At 40.0% G+C, this 20,428-nt stretch overlaps 1 protein-coding gene across 2 annotated transcripts in view; it reads left to right on the top strand.

The window, feature by feature from the left end:
* LOC113172443 (glypican-5-like) overlaps window positions 1–20,428 on the top strand; it is an 84,814-nt gene that overhangs the window by 55,428 nt on the left and 8,958 nt on the right. For both annotated transcript variants that reach the window (XM_026375411.1, XM_026375410.1), the window contains one exon: window positions 10,528–10,669. In XM_026375411.1, the coding sequence (XP_026231196.1) occupies window positions 10,528–10,669 (142 nt within the window). The remainder of the gene's footprint in view (window positions 1–10,527; window positions 10,670–20,428) is intronic.

The raw sequence follows: 20,428 nt of genomic DNA, 5'->3' as shown, positions 1-20,428 counted from the left end.
TTGGCCTTATTGTTTTTGCTGAGTGATTGTTTAAAACAGAAAATATGAGTCAGTTAAGCTATTAAAACCTCAAAAGTGAATCCAGATTTTGAGGTTAAACAGTTTAAAATGTGTTCTTTCCATAGTTGTATAAGAACAGTTGTTTCCAGTATTAAAATGTCTCCGCACTGAAACAGGTCAGATATTCTAGTCAGCTCAAGTATTATCTAACAACAACACTTAATTCATATGGTTTTGTCTAATCAGTACTCGTTGACGAATATACCACCCAGTCCGAAGAAGTGCTGAAATGTCCTTCCTTCTTTACAGATCCAAAGAGTCGATTTGAGTGCAGAGGCAGATATCAAAGATAAATGAAAAGGATAGAGGGTGAAAGAGAGACAGTGACAAAAAAGTGAATTACTGTGGAAAGAAGAAAGAAAGCTGAGAGGCGGGAGCAAAAGGTCAGGAATGAGTGACAGATAGGCCAAGATGACACAAGCAGCTTCAAAGTGACACTGTTTGTCATGTAGATGGGGCTTAGGGCTGAAAAGGACCAAGAAGAAAAGGGCCATTTCACACAGTCCCTAGAGGCCATTTGAGGAGACAAACGGAGTAGGATTTGGTTCCCCTCTGCCTGCCTGCCCTTTTGTTGCCCTGAAAATTATGCCCACAGATAGTACATCAGCCATCCCTTACATTTTACCTCCAAATCCCTCTTTCTTCTTTTTCCTCTCTCTGATTTTGACCCTCTCTGTACTTATTTTATTGCTGAAGGTTTCTCCCACACCTATTTTCTTTTCTTTTTGTTATTGTTCTTGCTGTTGTTCCTCCGTATTCTTAGTTTCATTTTCTTCATCCTTCTCTCTCTGATCCACTCTTTTTCGCTGCTGCTGCTGATTTATATCTTATATATCTTCCCCAGTTAGCCTGTTCGCCTGCCTGTCACTGACATCATGATCATTTCTGCCAGTCCACAGCATCCCATTGTGCATGGTGACTGTAGTCATGGTAACTACGTGGTGTTGAGCGGGTGTCCTGTTGACATTTACAGGGTTGAAAAGCCCTACCTTGAATCTAGAACAGGTGGCAGAGCTTGGGTGAGCTTTGTGTGCGTACCAGATAAGAGCATAGGATCACAGTGTTAAACTGCACCATGTGGCGGGCCCAAGTGCAGAAAGATATCATGCGTACTCACACCTTTGGGTGCACACCTGACTGTGAGACATCCTGAATGGCTAAATGTGTGCTCATAATCTAGCTTAATTATATTTAATACATTTTAACTGTTGACACCCACCTGTGAACGCTGCCTACCCTGGATACTACTGAACCTGATTCATACAGATCAAAGTAGTATTGTTCACAATAAAATCTTTTGCCAATAACCATAATAGACTAGCTCCGAGCACCAACCTCACTATTAAAATCCTGATACTTCAACTTTGAACAGTAAAAAAACTGAAAGGTAATTTCAAGGTGCTGCTTGACACCTTATTTAATTGACTATTAAAATACTTCTGTCTCTCTTTGTCCTTGTCTGTAGTTCGATATTCAGTAAGATAAATTATCTTTAAACATTTTTAGAATGAAACAAAATCACATGCTTGTTAAAATACTTTGATAAAGCCACAAGCCAAATATCAGCACAGTGATGTTACCTGCCTTCTTTTTTAAAAAAACAACGTCGTTACTTGTCCCTGGTTCTCTTCATTCTTGCTGCAGAGCTCTTAACAGATGTTTGAAGACAGGGCAATTATATAAGAATCTTCCAGGTGGGCGAGTCGGGTCACAAAATACATTTATTTGCAGATTAATCTTGGCAAACCGAGCTGGATCCCCTTCCAAACAACAAACTTTACTAGACTCTCTTGTTGATTCTTAGGCTGTTAAGTTAATTGCAGTTGAATCAGGAGGGAGTAGTTGACAAATATAAAACATTTTTAGCTACAGACAATTTAGATTTGTTTGTGCCAGCTGCATACTTAAGTATTGACAAAGCTCAGTGATTTTGAACCTGAGCAATATAACATTTAACAATCTTCTGATTTTGCAGTTTTGATGCTGATGTCCAGCTAACTGAATGAGCAATATAGTCATAGTGAACAGTAACTATTATATGTATTCTATGTAGATAGGTGTGAGCCAAAATATTGATATTTAAAATATCAGATATTGCCGTCAAACCTGTCTGGCTCTGTTTATTTAGACCACTGCAAATCTCGGCAGCCATAGAGGTAAGACCAAAGGTCTTTGGCAGTGATGAGCAACACCTGGATGCCCCTGCTGCTATAAAGTCTTACTGATTACATCTGTAGATAAATATGTTACTCTTAGTTTCCCGTTGCTATTGAACATCAGGAAATGTTCAAAGTCTGGCCGCCCACACTGATTAGAAAAACCTGACCTTGACAGTAACAGGAAGCATTATAAAAAAGCACCGTTGTTAAATAATGTATCTGCTAAAATTATTCTTAAGACTGGATTCAGTATTATCAAAGTAATGCCTGAATGAATTGTTAATTTAGTTTTTTTTACATGCATGTGTTCTTGTTATGCGTTCCTATCTTTTAACTTTTCTTTAACAACCTTGTTCAGACACAAGAAGTCAAATCATTTCCATCAGTATTCATTTATACGATTTAAGATTTGAATTTTGCATCAGTGTTAGGGCTCCATGTGTATTTGTCTTCTTTGATCTTTGGAGCTAGTTTGGGTTATTATTTTCAGGGAAATGAGAATAAATTAAAAGTACACACAGGAGACTGAGTTTAAAATGTATAAATATTCCCTTTTTGACTTAAAAGGTATTGCAGGTATTTCATTGAATCTCTAATCTGAGCTTTGCTGAATTTGAATAATCTCCATTTCCTGGATTAGTGAGGTTGAGGTGTGTATATTTCTACCTAGTGGAGTGTAGTTAGACCCAGAGCACTGCGGCAATAAGCGGATTGGGTAACTGCTGCTGATGTATTGCAGACTTTGACCCCTCATTATCCATGGCATTTTCCTCTTAAAGCACTCAGAGCAGCATATAAAATAAGTAAGCGTGGGTATTTGTATACACACAAGTTTGCACATTTACACAAAATATGTCTGATTCATACACCTGTAAGAGACAGGTTTGAATGGTGAACATGGGATGAAGAATCATACAGACATTTGTAGCACAAGCTCCAGGTTGAATCACGCTTGTAAAAGATGGTAATAATATACAAACACAGAAAAAGGACGAGCCTCACCTCTCTCCTTCCCTTCACCTCCTATAAAACACCTAGCATATTAAGCAAGTATGCCAAGTTCTGCTCCTTGTCTATGTAAATGCTCTGACTCTCCTCTTTCCCGCTCTCTTTCTCCCTGTCTGTAAATATTGCTAATGTGGACAATAAATGTTTCAGTGGAATTTTGATTCCCGGCCATCGGTCCAGCTGTTTTTGGGTGGAGATCCTTTTACAATGGCCTATCTGTTTCCATATGAGTATAAAGGCCTGATCATTTGTCAGTTTGTCAATTAGCACTTTTGTAAATGCAAAGTCAGTGGCAATGAGCAGTGTGGGGGAAAAACACCCAGACGCTCATTCTCACGCTCTATTTCCGTCTTTAATTTGCTCTCAGACTCACACACACACACACATATATGCAGAGACAAACGCAGACAGCATCATTAGAAATGGTGAAAGCTGCAGTGGATGGAGAGTTGGAAAGACTTCAGCATAAAAACCGAGTACAGAGGCCAGCTTTGACTACTGCTTTGCTGTCTGGTTTGGCCGGTGGCCCAGCCAGGTTCCACATCAGAGACCTTACTTATGTTTAACACACACTCGACACATCCCCTCTGTGGATCCTGTCGATCCTTCAATTTCTTAGTTACTGCAGGGACTCATAGTTTCTGTGAACTCCTGTTTGTAAGAAAAATTTATACATGTTATTTAGATGAGGTTTTTTTTATGTTAACTCCTAAGGAACATATGGTTTTGTCATAACAGTTGGTTTGGTGACTTTACTGCGAAAGCAGTACGCTTTCACAGTCTACAGCTCTTTTATGTTTCAGCAGTCAGACAGAGTTTGAGCTTGAAAGGGTTAGTGGAGTCCAGGGATGAAGAAAGAGCTTGGGCTGAGCTGGCAGCCCGTCACAGGGAGGGGACAGATTCTTTCCACTTGAAGAAGATGATGGAGCTGGCCTTCACAGGAGCTCTGCTGCTCTTTGCTGCTGCTGCTGTGGCAACAAGCTTCACTGCTCAGTGGTTTCTGTTAGCTTGGCAACCAAACTTGATGAACTCAGACTCTAATTTAAGCATGAGATTATTTTACCATCATAATTTAATGCGAAGCTCATGAAAACCAGTGAACTGTGACTGTTTTTCCACATAGGGTCATTTACTCCCCTCATGCATTTTGAGTGAAGACCGTGAGTTGTGTCAAGTGGACTGAGAATACTTTATGTGACTGGGACATAGTTAGGAAAATTCCCCTTTTCAATCTCATTTTGATTCTGTAAGTTCAAGTTTGATTCATTCATTTCAGACACTGAGCAATACCTATATTGCTATTGTACACAGTACATACTGTAAGTTGACTTTTTTGCATAGTATTTTGCATAGTATAGACATTTTATACAATGTATAATAGCTACAGTAACAGTGCCATATATGACACATAACACAACACAGTTTACATATAACATTTGGTACTGACATAAACAGACATTCGCTAAAACATGTAACATGCAAAGTCCGATCTTGGGAATTTAGAACAGATGCTGCATCAGTCAACTAAAATAGATAGACACAACTGGTAGTGAAAAAAGAACTCTAGTTTTATTCAAGCATGCAAAGTAAGTTCAATGCACTCTTCGAATTCTATTAGTTAATGTGGAAAGTGGTACAAAGTTTGGATGACTGTGTTGCTGCTGTCTTTCTCTGAAGCTCAGCTTGGATTGTCAAATGTTTCTGCTACCCAGCAACACAGCAGCGTTCTCCACTGTCTGATGACCCTCACTTTTTCTGACAAAAGACTTTTCATCAACAAGGTAGCTGTTGGAGCATGCCCCCCTGAAACCTGTCACACTAACATATGATCATTTGGCAGAAACCACAAGGTAAATTCACATGCACATACATTATACACGTATTCTGCCTCAGTGGGTGCCTGACAGGAGCAGGGTGTGACAGCTCAGCAACACGGTGTGTTTCTGAGCTTGACTCATGAGGGTTACATGAGGTCATGACCAACAAAGTGTCACAGTGTAATGATTAGCAGCAGAGTCAACTTGTACTAACTTGCAGTGCAGGGGTGTATGGATGTATGACTCAGACATGATGGGAAAAGGACTTAGCAATTTATAAAAGCACAAGTTGTTTCTGTTTTACATCGTGATTTCTTGAAATTTGTTATGAAGTTAAGTGGTGTTCCAGGAAGAACTGAGTTTTTGAAAACTTGAATGATATGGTTTTAATTTTTACTTCGAGACAAATCTTTTAGTGTTTTTCCATGAACAGTTCTGCCCAAGCAAAAATGGTCCGGCATTTTAAAAAGGAGGAGTCGCATATCCACATATACATCAGGACAAAATGAGTGGCTGTCAGCTTTGATGGTAAAGGGCGTTTATTGGTTTTATCCTCAACCGCCACCTTTGCATTTTACATCACATACATACTGTATTAGTTTCAAGTCTTGTGAAGACAATGCAAGCTTTCACTCTCCTGAGTATGACAGCTAATAGTACTATTGCTGCCCAGTCGAAACACGCTTATCTCTGTTAATTAGGAACACTGATTAGCCATAACAGATGTAATTAATCTGCACAAACAAAACAACATATCTGTTCCAGAATCAGCAGCTGCGGATGGCTGAGCAGTGCAGATATCTACAGTTACTATTGTTTGCAGCCCATCACTCTTCCTAGAATGTTTTCTGTCTCTAGGTTACTTTATTTCACTCTCTCTTCCTGTCACACTCATACTTGGAAAATATATTTCTTTTTCTCTGCTTTGGCTGCCTTCTCTTGGTCAGGCAGTTTGAAATGTGGAGAGGATTGCAGCTATTTCCTCTGAAGCCAGGATACCACACACACACAAACATACACACACACACACACACACACACACACACACACACACACACACACACACACACACACACACACACACACACACACATTCAATATGTAAGTAAATAAGAAACAGGAGCTTTTTAAATGTAAAAGGTGAGCAAACTTATGCAGACTTTTTAGAAATTACCACTGTCACTTTTTCCTTTAGATTTTCATTCCCTTCTCTTTTAGTCTGTCCACATATGCAGTTTTACCACCACTAACTCAACGAGACGATAGTGTTTCATATTGCCGGGGAAGAAAAAGAGCACATTTCTCAGAGTGGGTGTTCACAAGTTGCAACTTATGATCTCAGTTCACTTGTTTGACAATATAGCACATATTACACACGCACACACTTATACAGCCTTTATACATACAGTAGCATAGTCATAGCTCATTTTTAATGACTGAATTTTACATTTTTACATTTCTTAAACACATTACCTATTTCAGTTACAGTTCCCAGGTTAAGCTGCACTCACATACATGTAAATGTCTACACACAAACTCTTTCACCCACCCTCTTTTAGAAGGTGACCGGTTCCTCCTGGCAGTACAGATTTCAGTGTGGCTAGGGTGTAGTCAAATACATGCAGGAATTCAGCCCCAAATGCACTCAAACCAGCTCTGGCTGAAGTATGCTGTTGAAAAGAAAGAGAGGAATGAGCTGGCAGGGTTGCAGGATAACCAGAAAATATTTCATGATTTAGGTTTTTATTCAAACCCTTTTGGAAATATTTTGCCTTTGGCTAAAAGCAGGTAAATGGCTATATACACGTGCATTTTAACTACCATTAAATTACTTAAATATTTAGTTTTATTCAGCAATTTGTCAGCAAAGCTCTATCCAAATAAACAGCATAGGGTTTTTCAGCATTGGTTTACATCTCCCAGAGAAGCCAGAGCCATGTCAGAAGATCTTTGCTCATGTAGGATTAAAGCACAGTAGGTTTCTTCTTTGTACATCACACACTATAAGCTGGTGTTGCTATTGAAATGTTCGGCCCGCTTTTCACATTTATATGTTACAAAGCGACAAATCGGGTGGACGAGCCTTTGAAACATCAGTTATTTTTTGATGACATAAACAGATCAATTAGTTTTGGTAAAGATATTTTTCATCTGTGGGTGTTGTTTAATTCAAAAAGTGCTGTCTTAGTAGACAGTATTTTGCAGGGCTTAAAAAAAAAAACCTGTACAAATGTTTCTCTTATTACTGTTTTTATGCTAAAGTTAAAAAAGTGAGAAAAAAAAAATGCATTTTGAGAAACTGCTTAAAACTCATTGAAACCCAGCGCCAGTCCTCAGTGCAGCAAGTCTTTTTAAATAAGAAAGCAGATAGGGAGAGAGAGACTATTCACTGCATAGTGTGCATTCATCAGCCTTTGAGAAGTCATATTGTATATATCTCTTTCCTTCATTCAAATTTGAAATTAGCTTCTTCCCTATGTTGTTAGAATAGCGCAGTGACGTTTCCACGCCACAGTGGAGTTGAAATTTCAGCAGGAAGACGTAACATGAAAACTGGCAGTTTTGCACTGCTTACACAGTCAAAACAAACCAACAAACTGCATTGGACAGCGGCCAAAAACAATTCTACAATGGCCCAACTGTGGTTTCCACAGCGACGGCGCCTTAATTGATTCCTTCTCTAATTAACATGCTTTAAGGACAGCTGGGCCAAGCGGCATTGTGTTAAACGTCCCCTTAACGGCACAGTTATTAGCTCATACCCCAACTGGTTATCTGGATGGTGTTGGTACACATTCACATTTGTTCATGAACTTGTGGAATGTGCATTGAATGTATTTAGTTACCATAATAACAGACAATAATGGATTTAACATGGGTGCTGTCCAGATTCAATTCACAGTAATAGACTAGTTCACTAGTGTACGGAGAAATACCAGTACCTCTCATTACTTGATATAGTTAGCAATTATAGTAGGAGAGAGGTTTTTAAATATGTCCTTTATGAACCATGAGTCCATTTTCCAAAACATTTCCGTTTGTTTATCACATCACATTGCATTGATGCATCGATATAAACAGAACCAGTGTAGGACACACGAGGAGCCTGTCACTAGGTTGCAATGTGAATCAGTCATTATAAATAAAATACACAGTATAACCAGTATGAAATATTGTGAAGTAATCCTCTAGTACCTGTAGTAACTGTCTGTGAAAACCAAGCAATCTAGTTACTAGTAATCAGTGGTTTTCACTATTGCAGTGATTGTAAGTGATATGTTTTACCTGCTTCTACTTAAGTGCTCACTCAAGTTTCATGAAGCCCGGCTTTGTGTTATAGTTGTACATGAGTCATTTCACTGTAGCACTCATTTCACCCACTCAGCCCCGAATTAGGAAGATGTGAGGGCAAAAGGGGCATTCACACACTGAAAATACATGACAGACGTAATGAGAGACATTATCAAAAGTAGACGCTAGTGTCAGAACCATTCTTAGTTTCCTCTTCTGCTCTGTCTTGCAGAATGTGCTAATCACCTATCTGGTATTAGACACAGACATTTACAGTATGTGCTCATAAATGTCCTCCTGATGACCTACAGTAGATATTTTTTTAAGTTGCTGCATTACTTATGCTAATCAAACCTTTATATGTCAACGTCAGTTGTCAAATTTAAAGTTTTGTGTTGGTTTCCCATAATTTGCTTTCAAGGTCTAGACTGAACTAATCTCATCAACTACTGAATGGATTACCATGGCATGTGGTTCATCTTTCCACTGCCTCCAGATGATGTCATCCTCTGGCTTTTCATATATTGGTATCAACAGGTTGACATTTTTCATTTAACGACTCGTCAGCTATGGGATTGCCAGGAAATTCTGTTAATTTATTGTTTCTCACAAAGTGCATTGTTATATTGTTGGTCCCCTTACTTTTCATCTTGTTTTATCATCAGGTCAAATAACATTTGTCTTACGTCTGTTTGGCTAACCTCAGTACTTTAATTTGCTTTCATTTATGATGAGTTATCATTTTAATTGGCAAGTGTTAGCACGCTGATGTTAGCTTTTAATCTCAGCACAGCTGCATCTAATTCCAGCCTCACAGAGCTGCTAACACAGTTGAAGGCTGTTAGTCTTGTTTCAGGACTGTACCTTACATTTGTTGTTTTTCATTTTGTGTAATCTTTTTTATTTATTTTTACAATATTCAAGCATGAGGAGACAAATGGTTAAAAAACACTTCTGTCAGGGGTCTGGTGGCAAGGATGTTTGTCATCCTGCAACACCCTCATTCCTTTCATCCACCTCTCAACATGTTTTTAGTGGTTGTTCCCTAGGATTGATCTTTCTCAGCCTTTCTTATGAATGTTTAATAGTGTGCATGTGCACCTGAAGCTAAAGAATGAGTAAACTGTGGGTCTCTATTGTTCCACATCTTCTACAAATCGGATGTTCATGTCAGTCTTTTCCCTGCTTACCTTAAAGCACCATTTGTTGTTGCTCCTTTTTCTGTCATGATGTGATGGAACAACAGCCACCTTGATGAGGATGGACAGCAGGAAGGGCCAGCAGGTGGTCCAATTAGTTGGTCCCATGCTGAGAAGGAGGAACATCATAAAGAGTGTTTTATGCTCCAGGCTTAGAAAGTCTTCATGCAGAACGCCAGTCACAGTGGGACGTGATACGTTATCTACAAGTCAAGGTGTTGATTACAGTAGATGCAGTCATGTATAAGTGTAGATCTTTGGTTTCTGTTAGTGAAATCTGTGACCGTGTGAGATTCGTGATAAATTATAAACATGTGGCATAAAAAGACGTATTCACATGGTGAAATTCATCAGTGTTTTGATTCACCGTGAGACAAGTCTTACAGATCACGATTTGGAGTTATGATCAGTGAACTAACTCGAGATAAGGGGAAAACATTTGAGATAATTGCATATGTTTGACATTATTCTTGCCATACAAATTAACCATGCACCTAACGATATTGCATAATTGAAATGGTTTCTTGCAAACTTTGAACTTGTAAAGTAATAGCATATAGTCACAAAGCATCTTTTCTCAAACGTGTAATCAATGCTACTCTTAAAACGTGTTAGTAATGAAATAAAACACGTCATCCCACCACCCACGGCCCTCAGTGTCGTGTACCACCCACATTGCTCTTCTATTTCTGCAGACTTGTATGTGTCATGTGTTGGGTCTTAGCTGATGTTTAAAGGGCTTGATATGTCAGGACAAAGGAAGTGGAAGCCAACCCAAGAACGGTAGCACACACACATTCAACTACAACTACACACATTATACCAACATGACTCAAAACGTCATGATGACTATTTTGTCTGCATGGGACATTTTCAAATCAACATAACCAATAGGACTACTAGGGTAGAAGTAGGTAAACACGATACAGTCATATTAATATTCTACATAAACTAGTGTGTAATAAACCTCGTATTCTTTTGTTTGTGGCTCAGGAGACTCAGGAGAAGTTTCCAAATCTAGGACAAATCGAGGCATGGGATGAGCTGAGCAGTGGCGAGACAGAAGAGGGCAGCACCACAGACTGCGACGATGAAGATGGATGTCAAGCCTCGGGAGACGGTCAAGAGATGACCTGTAAGTGACACATGCCCACTCAAACACATACACACACCACACACAAATACCCATTCACTCACGTCAGGTTTTTCAGATCCTGAGGTTACAAGTCAGTTTACAGTGGGCACACACAGGCAGTGAGGAGGTGTTGGGGCTTGTGTTGGCTTTGATGAGAATCATGTGACCTCCTGCAGAAGCTCCAGGTTAATCATCCCTAATTATCATGTTCGTATTTTCCACCTACACAGTTGAACAAAGGAATCTGGTGTTAAGCATTGTCTTACTCATATAGAGGGCGTAGATAGTGCACTCACTCATGCACTTAATAGCAGCAGGTGCAAGGTTAGGTGTTTTTAATGTATCAAACAGGCAGGCTTAATGAGATGGTAGTCAAACTGTCTCTGAATTTGGCCAAAGAATGCACATCATCATCTCAAAACTACCGGTTTTGTTACACGAAAAGGATAGCAAGAGGGATATCCACATCACAGTACCCCTAATAAACCAATCCATGGCATCACAGTTCCAAATACACACAGTTTTACATAGGTTCTTTCTGTTCTGCACCATGTTGTGAAGTGGATAAAACATGTCAGCCTCTCTTAGAGCTCTGACACCAGAGCCAGGATCCTGACAGCATGGCATAATCAATCAAAACGGCGGTTTGTGATTTATTGAACAAAATCCAATTGTCCATGCTCAAAGTGTAAACCCATATCCTGGTGAGCTCTGTCGCCTGTTCATTTGTCCTTTAGCTTTCACAGGAATGTTTGTCTTCTAGTCGCAAAACCACACGGCCACATCTAAAACAGATCACAGCGTTGGTCCTACAGTATTATAAGACAACTCAGTTACCACACAGACTCATTTGCTGCTCTGAAGACTAACAGCAACACTAGTCCTGTCATGCAAGGACAGTCCATTTTTCTACATGATCCATTGACACCACTTACACATTTTCCAACTTTTGAAGCTTCCACATTAATTCTGTTTCTGTCAAGCTGTTTGTTGTGACCAGTTAGGAATTTAGGATTTCCTCTCTCTGTTAGTTGGTTAAATTATGTTGTTTCTCTTCTCTTATAACTGTTACTGATTATTCAAGCATCAACTTTTGCAACTGTAAATTAATTATATAGATTTGGTAGGGCTGCAAATAAATATAGGTGTAGCAGGTACATTTTATCTTCTATTTGTGCATTTGTTTGCTTTCGTGTGGTTGTGGCACAACTCTGAAGCTCCATGTTATGAGAGGGAGTGACCGCCCACTGTTCTGCTAAGAGAGATTTCATTACCAAGCTAATGAACAGCACTAACCTGCAGAGAACGCTCACTGTCTCTGTATCATCACTTAGATGTGATGAAACTGCTGCAAGTTGCACCAAGGAGACATGATTCATGCATACATCTTTCTGCATACTGAAAGTACTGTCCTCTTCTAAAGAAGTTGGGATGCTGTTTAAATATAAATACAACTGTTAATGATAGATTGCATTAAATTGTACAGGTGTACCTAAGAAAATGACCACTGTTGTTTTCTCCTGTTGTTTTTTTCTTTGCATTTCAACTTTGTGGATTCAGCTATGAAGAGTGTTACAGTGCTGACCGTGGTTTTCGGAGGTGTTCCTGAGTCTGTGTTCCACCTGAGGGCCAAGAAGAACTTTGGTCTTTTAATAATGTTTTTGGCCTTGTCTCCTGTGTGCAGAGATTTGCGGATTGCATCTACTCACTGTAAGGTCATCGAATTCAGAAAATGATTTCGCTTATTCGTGCCATAGACCTCCACTATTGTTCAAGGTGTATTAAAAATACACCAGTGAAGCACACCACTTCATTGTGTGGCATGTATTTTAAATATGAAAAATGCAGAGTCCTCCCTTTTTAAAGTAAAGACTTTGATAAGATAGCTACATACTGTAGTGTCAGCTGTTGCTCTCAGCCCCTCAATGTCAGCATCTCTCTGTTGATATACCATTTGTACTCAGGCAAGTGTGTTTCTGTGAATCCATCACATCTGGCAGTATATTCTGTCTGTCAGACTCTAACCCAAACATTTTTAGTTTATTGAAGAACTGTACCTCCATAGCTATGTGTGGTGCGAAGAGCTACAGTCCCCACTTTGTTTGTAATGACGAAGCAAGTCACCCATTGCAACAGTGTGACTCGCTGATGTGACCCAGACAAAAATGCTTAAACCAAGTTATGAATTCAGATAATAAGTAGAAACAATTCATTGTTTGTTTAGTCTCTGTGGGATATGTTTTAAAGATAGAGAGATAAAGATAGAAAACCTTAATCAACAAGGTACATAGCACTTAACTGCAACATCCATCATTGGATTTCCAGGTGTTGGGGCCTTTGTTGCACATGACATCCCTCCTTCTCTAATCCCACATTGACCGTCTCTCTACACTATAAAATAATAAAAGACCACTAATTAAAACAACAACACTTAGCTATGAATTTGCAATGGCACATCAATATTACTATTTGACATTTCATTTTCACATACTCTTTTTGCTCACACAGCAAGATCATGCTTGTCTGATCTTGGTTCTGCCATTCTTGCCTGAAGACATGATAATGTACTCTGTGTGCCAGTTAAACAAGACCTGATCATGTGCGAACTGACTTGACCACAGCCATGAACAGGAGAAAAAAACAATGAATTTACAATAAACAATATTATCCCTCTCACCTGCAGCTATAAGAGCTGGTACATTTTGTGATGTGACTGTGTTTTAATAACTGTATCAGCCCAGGAACACTTGGAACACATGGTTTCACTTTCCAAAGGAGGAATTCATTTGTAGCTAGTTCATTAATGTATGAATCTCTCAAATACCCACTGTACCGCATAAGTCCACTATCTCTCCAGTAGACAGAGAGCATTCAACTGCATACTATAATTGTTTGTCTGCTTCTGTGAGGACAGTCTTGTCTGAATTTCTGAGTAATCGCAGCCTGTTCTCTTGTGGCTTTTTGTTCAGATCTGGGGAAAAATACTGGAGAAGAGATGTTATTTATTTACATTGAACAGGCAGGAGAATGTAGAAGAGTGTTCTTAGTTTTGACAAAACCTTCTTATGTATTTAAAAGGAAGAGAAAGCAAGTTATCTACCTCAGAGTAGGAGAAGTAAATGAGGCTGGAGGGATGTGGAGCAAAACAGTGTGACTTGTACAGCCATGAAAGTACAATTCTCTTTTGGTAACAAACACCATCTGTCAGGAACATGGGAACACAGCTCATCAATATAGTGAAGACACCCCTGGCAATACTCACACACTCAGTGTGCAGTTCAGTGGTTGAACCTGTCTGTTAGCATGAAGCCTTTGGCAATCACGGCTTTGCTTTGTCACACTGTCAAAGAATATAATAATCTAAATACGACACGATGGGAAGAATTAAGAGTGGATAAATATGCTTCTGTTATTCCTGAACAGAAGGACAAACATATTAACTTTTCTTGTGTCTCCTTGAATACCCTTATGCAGAAGGAAACAGCTGGCTGGGTGTTTGTCTGTGTGGTAAAAGTGTAAAACTGACCCCAAGGGAAGTAAACTCTGAACACAATTTCAAGTCCCCAGCTGTTAGTTTTATAAATTAAAGAAAGTATAGTGTAAGTTGTGCATTTTACTCGACATTTAAAAACATAGGTGCATAAACTCACTGACACTTTTTGAGGTGCACCTGTTCAACTGCTCATAGCTTAAATAACTAATCAGCCATTCACATGGCAGCAACTCAGTGCATTTGAACATGTAGACATGGTCAAGACAATCCGCTGAAATTCAATCTGTGCGTCAGAATGGGCAAGAATGGTAATGTAGGTGATTTGAACGCCAGAGGAGTATTTCAGAAACTGCTGATCTACTTGGATTTTCACCACCACCATCTCCAGGGTTTACAGAAAAGGTCTGAAAAGACGAAAATATCAAGTGAGAGGCAGTCGTCCAAATGCCTTGTTAATTCCAGAGGAATGGCTAGACTAGTTGAGGCTGATATAAAGGCAACAGTAACTCCAATAACCACCTGTTATTACTAAGGTATGCAGAAGAACTTCGCTGAATGCACAACATCAAATCGTGAAGCAGATGGGATGTAGAAGCAGAAGACCACACCTTGTACGACTTTTCTCCGCTAAGACCTGGAAACTGAAGCTGCAATTCACATGGGCTAAACAAAATTGAAAAATAGGTCATTGAAAAAACTCATCCTAGTGAGTCTTGCAGTTGCATATGGTATTGGTATGGTAATTCAGATGGTAGGTTCAGAGTTTGGTTGGAACAGGATTAACACATCCTGCCCTGCATCAGCGTTTCATGCTGGTGGTGGTAGTGTAATGAGGTGGGGGGTATTTCCTTGGCACACTTTGGATTTATTACCAACTGTTCATTGTTTAAAAGCCACAACCTGCCTGAATGTTGTTGCTGATCATAGTCATGCTTTTATGACTATGTACCTATCTTCTCATGGCTACTTCCAGCAGGATAATGAGCCATAATGTAAAGCTAAAATCATCTTAAACAATGAGTTCACTGTGATCATATGGCGTCCACTGTTACCAGATCTTTTTCTGCCATCGTAAATAATACAAAGTATAAAATGATAAAATTGATAAAGTAATTCAGCTTTGACATATCAACTAATACAAATCATTTTTTTTTCTAGGTTTCAGCTGAGTTTGTATCTGAACGTCATAGGCACAGAAATAACTCTTCAAAATCTATAAGGCCATAAAGGTGTGCAGCAGCTGTTCACCCTGGCAGTGGAACCACATTCCTGACACGAACAACTACTTGGTCAGGATATGGCCAACCTACACCAGTGTTAGCAGGATTACTCTGGATCAGTGTCAAGCCCACTACAGCCTAATGTTGCCCCAGACCCAGCACGCATCTGCCTTTCATGTTAGAAAACTAGAGATTGGGTGAGAAATTCAGTTCGGAGAGGACAAATGGTCAGAAGTAGTGGTGAAGGGGTAATGCTATAGACATGTATGTTATGGTTACAGTGCAAAAAGCAACACAGGTATAGCTACAATGTGAATAAATTGCTGAGGTTCAGACCAGTAGCAACCTAAAAAACTGTGATTCAGTCTACCATTAAAGAAAAGTCATAGGAGGGCGGGGGAATGCTGGTATGCTCTGCCAGGCTGGGTAGAACCAATCCACTCCTCAATCTTCCCATCCTAGGCCCTGCTCTGAGCCAGGGCCTCTTGGGACTAGCGTGCATAGAGGCCAGTTGGCCAGCACATGTAGTGGCTGTGTCCCAGTGCGGATATTACCATTAGGTCTGCTATTTCCCTTTGGCTTTTATCTGGAGCTCAGGGGTTGAGAGTGTGCTCTGGAGGGCAGAGTGGGGTTGGAGAAGAATGAACAAGAGGATCAGAGACAAAAAGATGGTCTAGTTTGAGGGTGGACGTGGGCGAGGTAACACATTTTTTTCTCAGATACAGAGAGTCGCCCCTTTATTCTCTGTGGTACTGTGAATAGCACTGCATCATTTTTTCAAGGCTAGTCTTGACTTAATCTATAAATGATTCTGAGAAAACCCTCCCTATGAAAAGATTACAGGAAAAGATACTCATCAGACAGGACAATTAGAGGTGTAATCTTTTAGACTTAAGTGCTCATTTGTTCTATTTGTCAGCACTTAAATTATCTGAATTTTTTATTATACACATCAGCATTTGTGATCAGCTGTCTCCCACTTTCTGCTAACCCCCCCGCCCCATTCATTCCATTTTATTTTATTATCTTCCACCTTGGCTTTCACTGGTCTCCTTTTTCTTTCCAGCTTGGCATATTCTACCCTGTGGTTTTATGGCAGTTTTAGAGCATATTAGCTTGAAAGGCTCCCTAGGCGTGTGGTCATCAGAGCAAAATGGTTCTCATTAGCTAACATCATTCCCGTTCAGCAGTATCCATGAGGCCTTTTGAATAGAGCTTCTCCAGTACACCTTTGAGACCCTGGTTGGGAAACACCAAGAATCTCAGGTGTAGCAACAGGTTATAAACTAAAGAATTGGCCATTTTTGAATTACCACCTTAAAAGATAGTCGCTATTACACATGTAATTAAGTATTTTGTGGGGTTGCTATGTAGAGAAACAAGGAATGCTAGTGACTCAGTGCTCTGATATCATAGCCACATAAATATCTTAACTACAAAAACACAGAAGAAGCTCTTATTCAGTAATATAATAAAAATCCACAGCACATTTCCAAGAATCAAATGGAGCTTTAAAGATGATGTTCAGACTTGTAAAAAGCTCTTTATTGAAAACTGCCAATTCAGTGGACGTGACTTAAGTTTTATTGTTTGTAGCACACTTCCTCACCATTTCTTCACCCGGGACACCAGTCAAGTTTAATCTAAACTTCTCATTGTCACTGGAACCTGATTTAATCATTACTCAATGGAAATATTTTGTTGCTGACTGCATACACTAACAGAACGAAGCAGCATTAGGATTGTTCATGAGTTGCTATTTTAATGCCCAAACCCAGGCTTCTCTGTTGGGGGTTTAGATGAGGACTGGATGAGAGGGTGAGTGGAGGAGTTTGCGTGAGTGACCCCCTTGACCCTCTTTCCTCGCCTGGAGCCCCACCCTTAATACACACACACAAACTGTCTTGTTTCTGTAACACAGCACTGGGCAAATAAAGGCAGACATTCCAATGATATTGAAAAATACAGTAGGAAGATAAACCAGGATGAGTCTGATCCTCTTTGTCTCAGCTCAGCCTGGTGTGCAGGGGGAAATACAAACTAGGTGAAGGAAGAAGGAGAGAAAGCATTGAAGGGCTTGGGGTAATCTGAAAACTGAAAGATGCAAAGTTTTTGCTCAGAGTATCTTCTTTATATAGAAGAGGTGCATTATTTTTGCAGGTATGTTCGTAGAATAGTTCCTAGCAATGAGGCAGTTTTCGTATTGACTGCCTGCAATGGGAGTTGGTGTGCAGGTTTAAAAGTCTGGATGCATCCAAGGGACACACATGCAAGACAAGTCACTTCATTAAAGGTCCATCTTATTGACCAGTGGTGAGAGCGACAAAGCCTTTCTCCCTTATTCATAATTGATGTGGCAATTAGAGCTGAACCTGGAACAGTCTGTCAGACCTGAGGGCTGGGAGGGGGGTGACCTCTCTCTGCTTCAACTGATTATAGATCAGATAGGAAGGGCCACTGACAGCGTACTTAATGTAGTGCACAGTTCTAATTTAATTCTAAAACTGCAGTCAGTTATGCAACCAAGAGTTTACATCAAAGTATTTGACTCGCCCCCTCAAAATCAAACATTTATAACATCATAACACAACTTTTTCTTCTTTTTAACCCACACGGATTTCAGAAAACACTTTGAAGTTAAAAAGGCAAGAACCGCTTAGATCAGGTTAATTCAGAGGAGGCTGGTCACATGGAGCAACACATGCCTGAATTCTGTTCTTGGTAGCTCTCTTTTGTGCGGGCATTGATGCCACTGCTATTCTGTGTCACTGAGCATCCTAATGACAGTTCACAAACTCTTACAGCATTTCATACTGTATAACTTTCTCCATTCATGGCTCTGAAGCCATGAATGGAGAAAGAGACACATCAGACACATTAGGCAAGACTACATACAATATGGTCATATAGAGAATAGGGGTAGGTAGGGGTAAAGCATTCATTTTGAGACTTGATGTTGAGTGTTTGGTTCCAGGAGATGGGGGATGTGGGAAATGTCCTTTCAGGAGACATGGACAGTATCTCTCAAGTGCTACCCGATGAGCACTTCCTCGTGACTGTAATGGATGGCATGTGAGAGTGTGTGTGCATGTCTATGTACTTGCCTTCCTATACAGTGGGAGGACCACCATTTATATGTCACTTTCTCACACACCCTTAAAATACTGTGTGAGTTTTAAGACTAAGTGTTAAGGTTTGTATTGAGGTTAGATTCTGATTAGGATAAGGGTTGGGGCTAAGCGATTGACTGTCCTCACAAAGATGCTGTAGCTGTGTGTATGTGAGTGAGACAACAAGATAAAAAAAATGTAAGTTTATCTCTGCATCCTTCACGCTTGTCGATCTACAAGGACAACCTGACACCTGCCAGTGCAATGAGGCATCTGGAATTTGAGTGCACATAGGTGTGGTGGTTAGGTGTGTGTGTGTGCCTGAACACTGATCTCATCCAAATGAGTGCTCTGGTGGGGAATGCAGTTAATATGCCAGTGTGAGACTGAGGAGCTGAACTGGACCTTTAAACTCTCTTTTGCATAGAGGCTGCTTTCTCCTTAGGATTCCCCTTCATCTTGAGAATCTGTCACATTGACTGGTGGAGGTCAATGTCCTCCCAGGCCCCCTTTGCCTATTTGTTTCTGCGTGTATGTGTTTGTGTATAGGGGTGTAAATCTTAATCTTGCCAAGAAGCTTAATAGTCTAGTACAGCCAAGAATCGCACTGAGCGGATTCCTCTGTGTTGATCCCTGCCCCGGAGTTGCCATGCTTCTATGCATGTTGCTAGGTTAGCTGTAGCCTAAGATGTGTACCCCTGTGGTGCCCCTGTATTTTTGGCCCTTTAGCCATTTAAGTGCCCTGCCAGAGACCCTTTTCCAGTCTTGTGTCCCCTGTACAGGTTGCATGTGAACTAGATTCCCAGAGAAGCAAGGTTGTGCGTGTGTGTGCACACAAATTCAGTGTGTTACTGAGAATACATAATAAGGAGTTTAGTTTAACGAGGTGAAGAGTCCCTTCCTGACATGGCACCGCATTGTGGACAAAAACAGCACAAAGATGGATGGCCAGTAATGAACTGTGTGAATGTATCCGTCCCTTTTCTACACCCTATAACCTTATCCTTCTTTGTAAGAAAGTGTGTGTGAAAAGAGATAAGGAGACATTGTGTGTTCTTGGGAAGGCAAATGTCTATGTGTGAGGCGATGAAAGAGAGGCCTTAAAAACACTGTGAGTCAGGAAGAGACAGGACATCCATGAACCATATCCACCAAGAGCAACATCCATCTTTTACTGGTGTATCTCGGTAGTACTGACTTTACCTATGAATAGAAAGAAGTCTTTCCATATCACCATACCAAACACTATGTAGTGTGTATGGTCTCAGTGTCAAAATCTGTGATTGCAATTATGTGTATGTGAAGTTGCAACCGAGAGGTAGCAGTGGCCACAAAATTGATTGTGAAATTGTTTGTTCTTGAAAGCATTACATATGCATAGCAAGGACTCTTTGTTATAAGTAATTGTAGAATGTCTTTATTGCTGAGCCCCAAATGAGGGCAGGCAAAAACGTATCTATACAAAGTGATATAAGTGTACAAAATCACCATGACAAAATCTACAATCATATTACTTTAAATCTGTGCGCGTATACTAAAACGGAGTAGTGGAACATTGTACAACATCCTTTTTTCTTTTTTCTCCAAGAGCCTCTTGACCTCAAAGGGATAGATGGAAGGTAGCAAATACACTGCCTTTCAGCTGGCAACAAGTTATTTAACCTTAACTGATGCAGTGAGTAGCTTCTCATTTCTTAAACAACCATGTTGGAAGACACATCCTGTGGTCGTGGCAAATATATTAATCAGTTTCAGAGGTGTCAAATTATTGGCATGAATCAAGCAAAGAAAAAATCTAAGGAGATTGATGAAACTACTAAAACTGGGTTAAAGACTGTCTAGTGGAAGAAGGTCATGTGGTCTGATGCGTCCAGATTTACCTTGTTCCAGAGTGATGTGTACATCATGTACATCAGGGTAAGACGAGAGGCAGGTG

The sequence above is a fragment of the Anabas testudineus genome, chromosome 17 (genome assembly GCF_900324465.2).
Source record: "Anabas testudineus chromosome 17, fAnaTes1.2, whole genome shotgun sequence".
In the NCBI taxonomy this organism is placed as follows: domain Eukaryota; kingdom Metazoa; phylum Chordata; class Actinopteri; order Anabantiformes; family Anabantidae; genus Anabas; species Anabas testudineus.
Note: the sequence above shows the minus strand (reverse complement) of the source record. Positions and strands in the feature narration are given on the sequence as shown.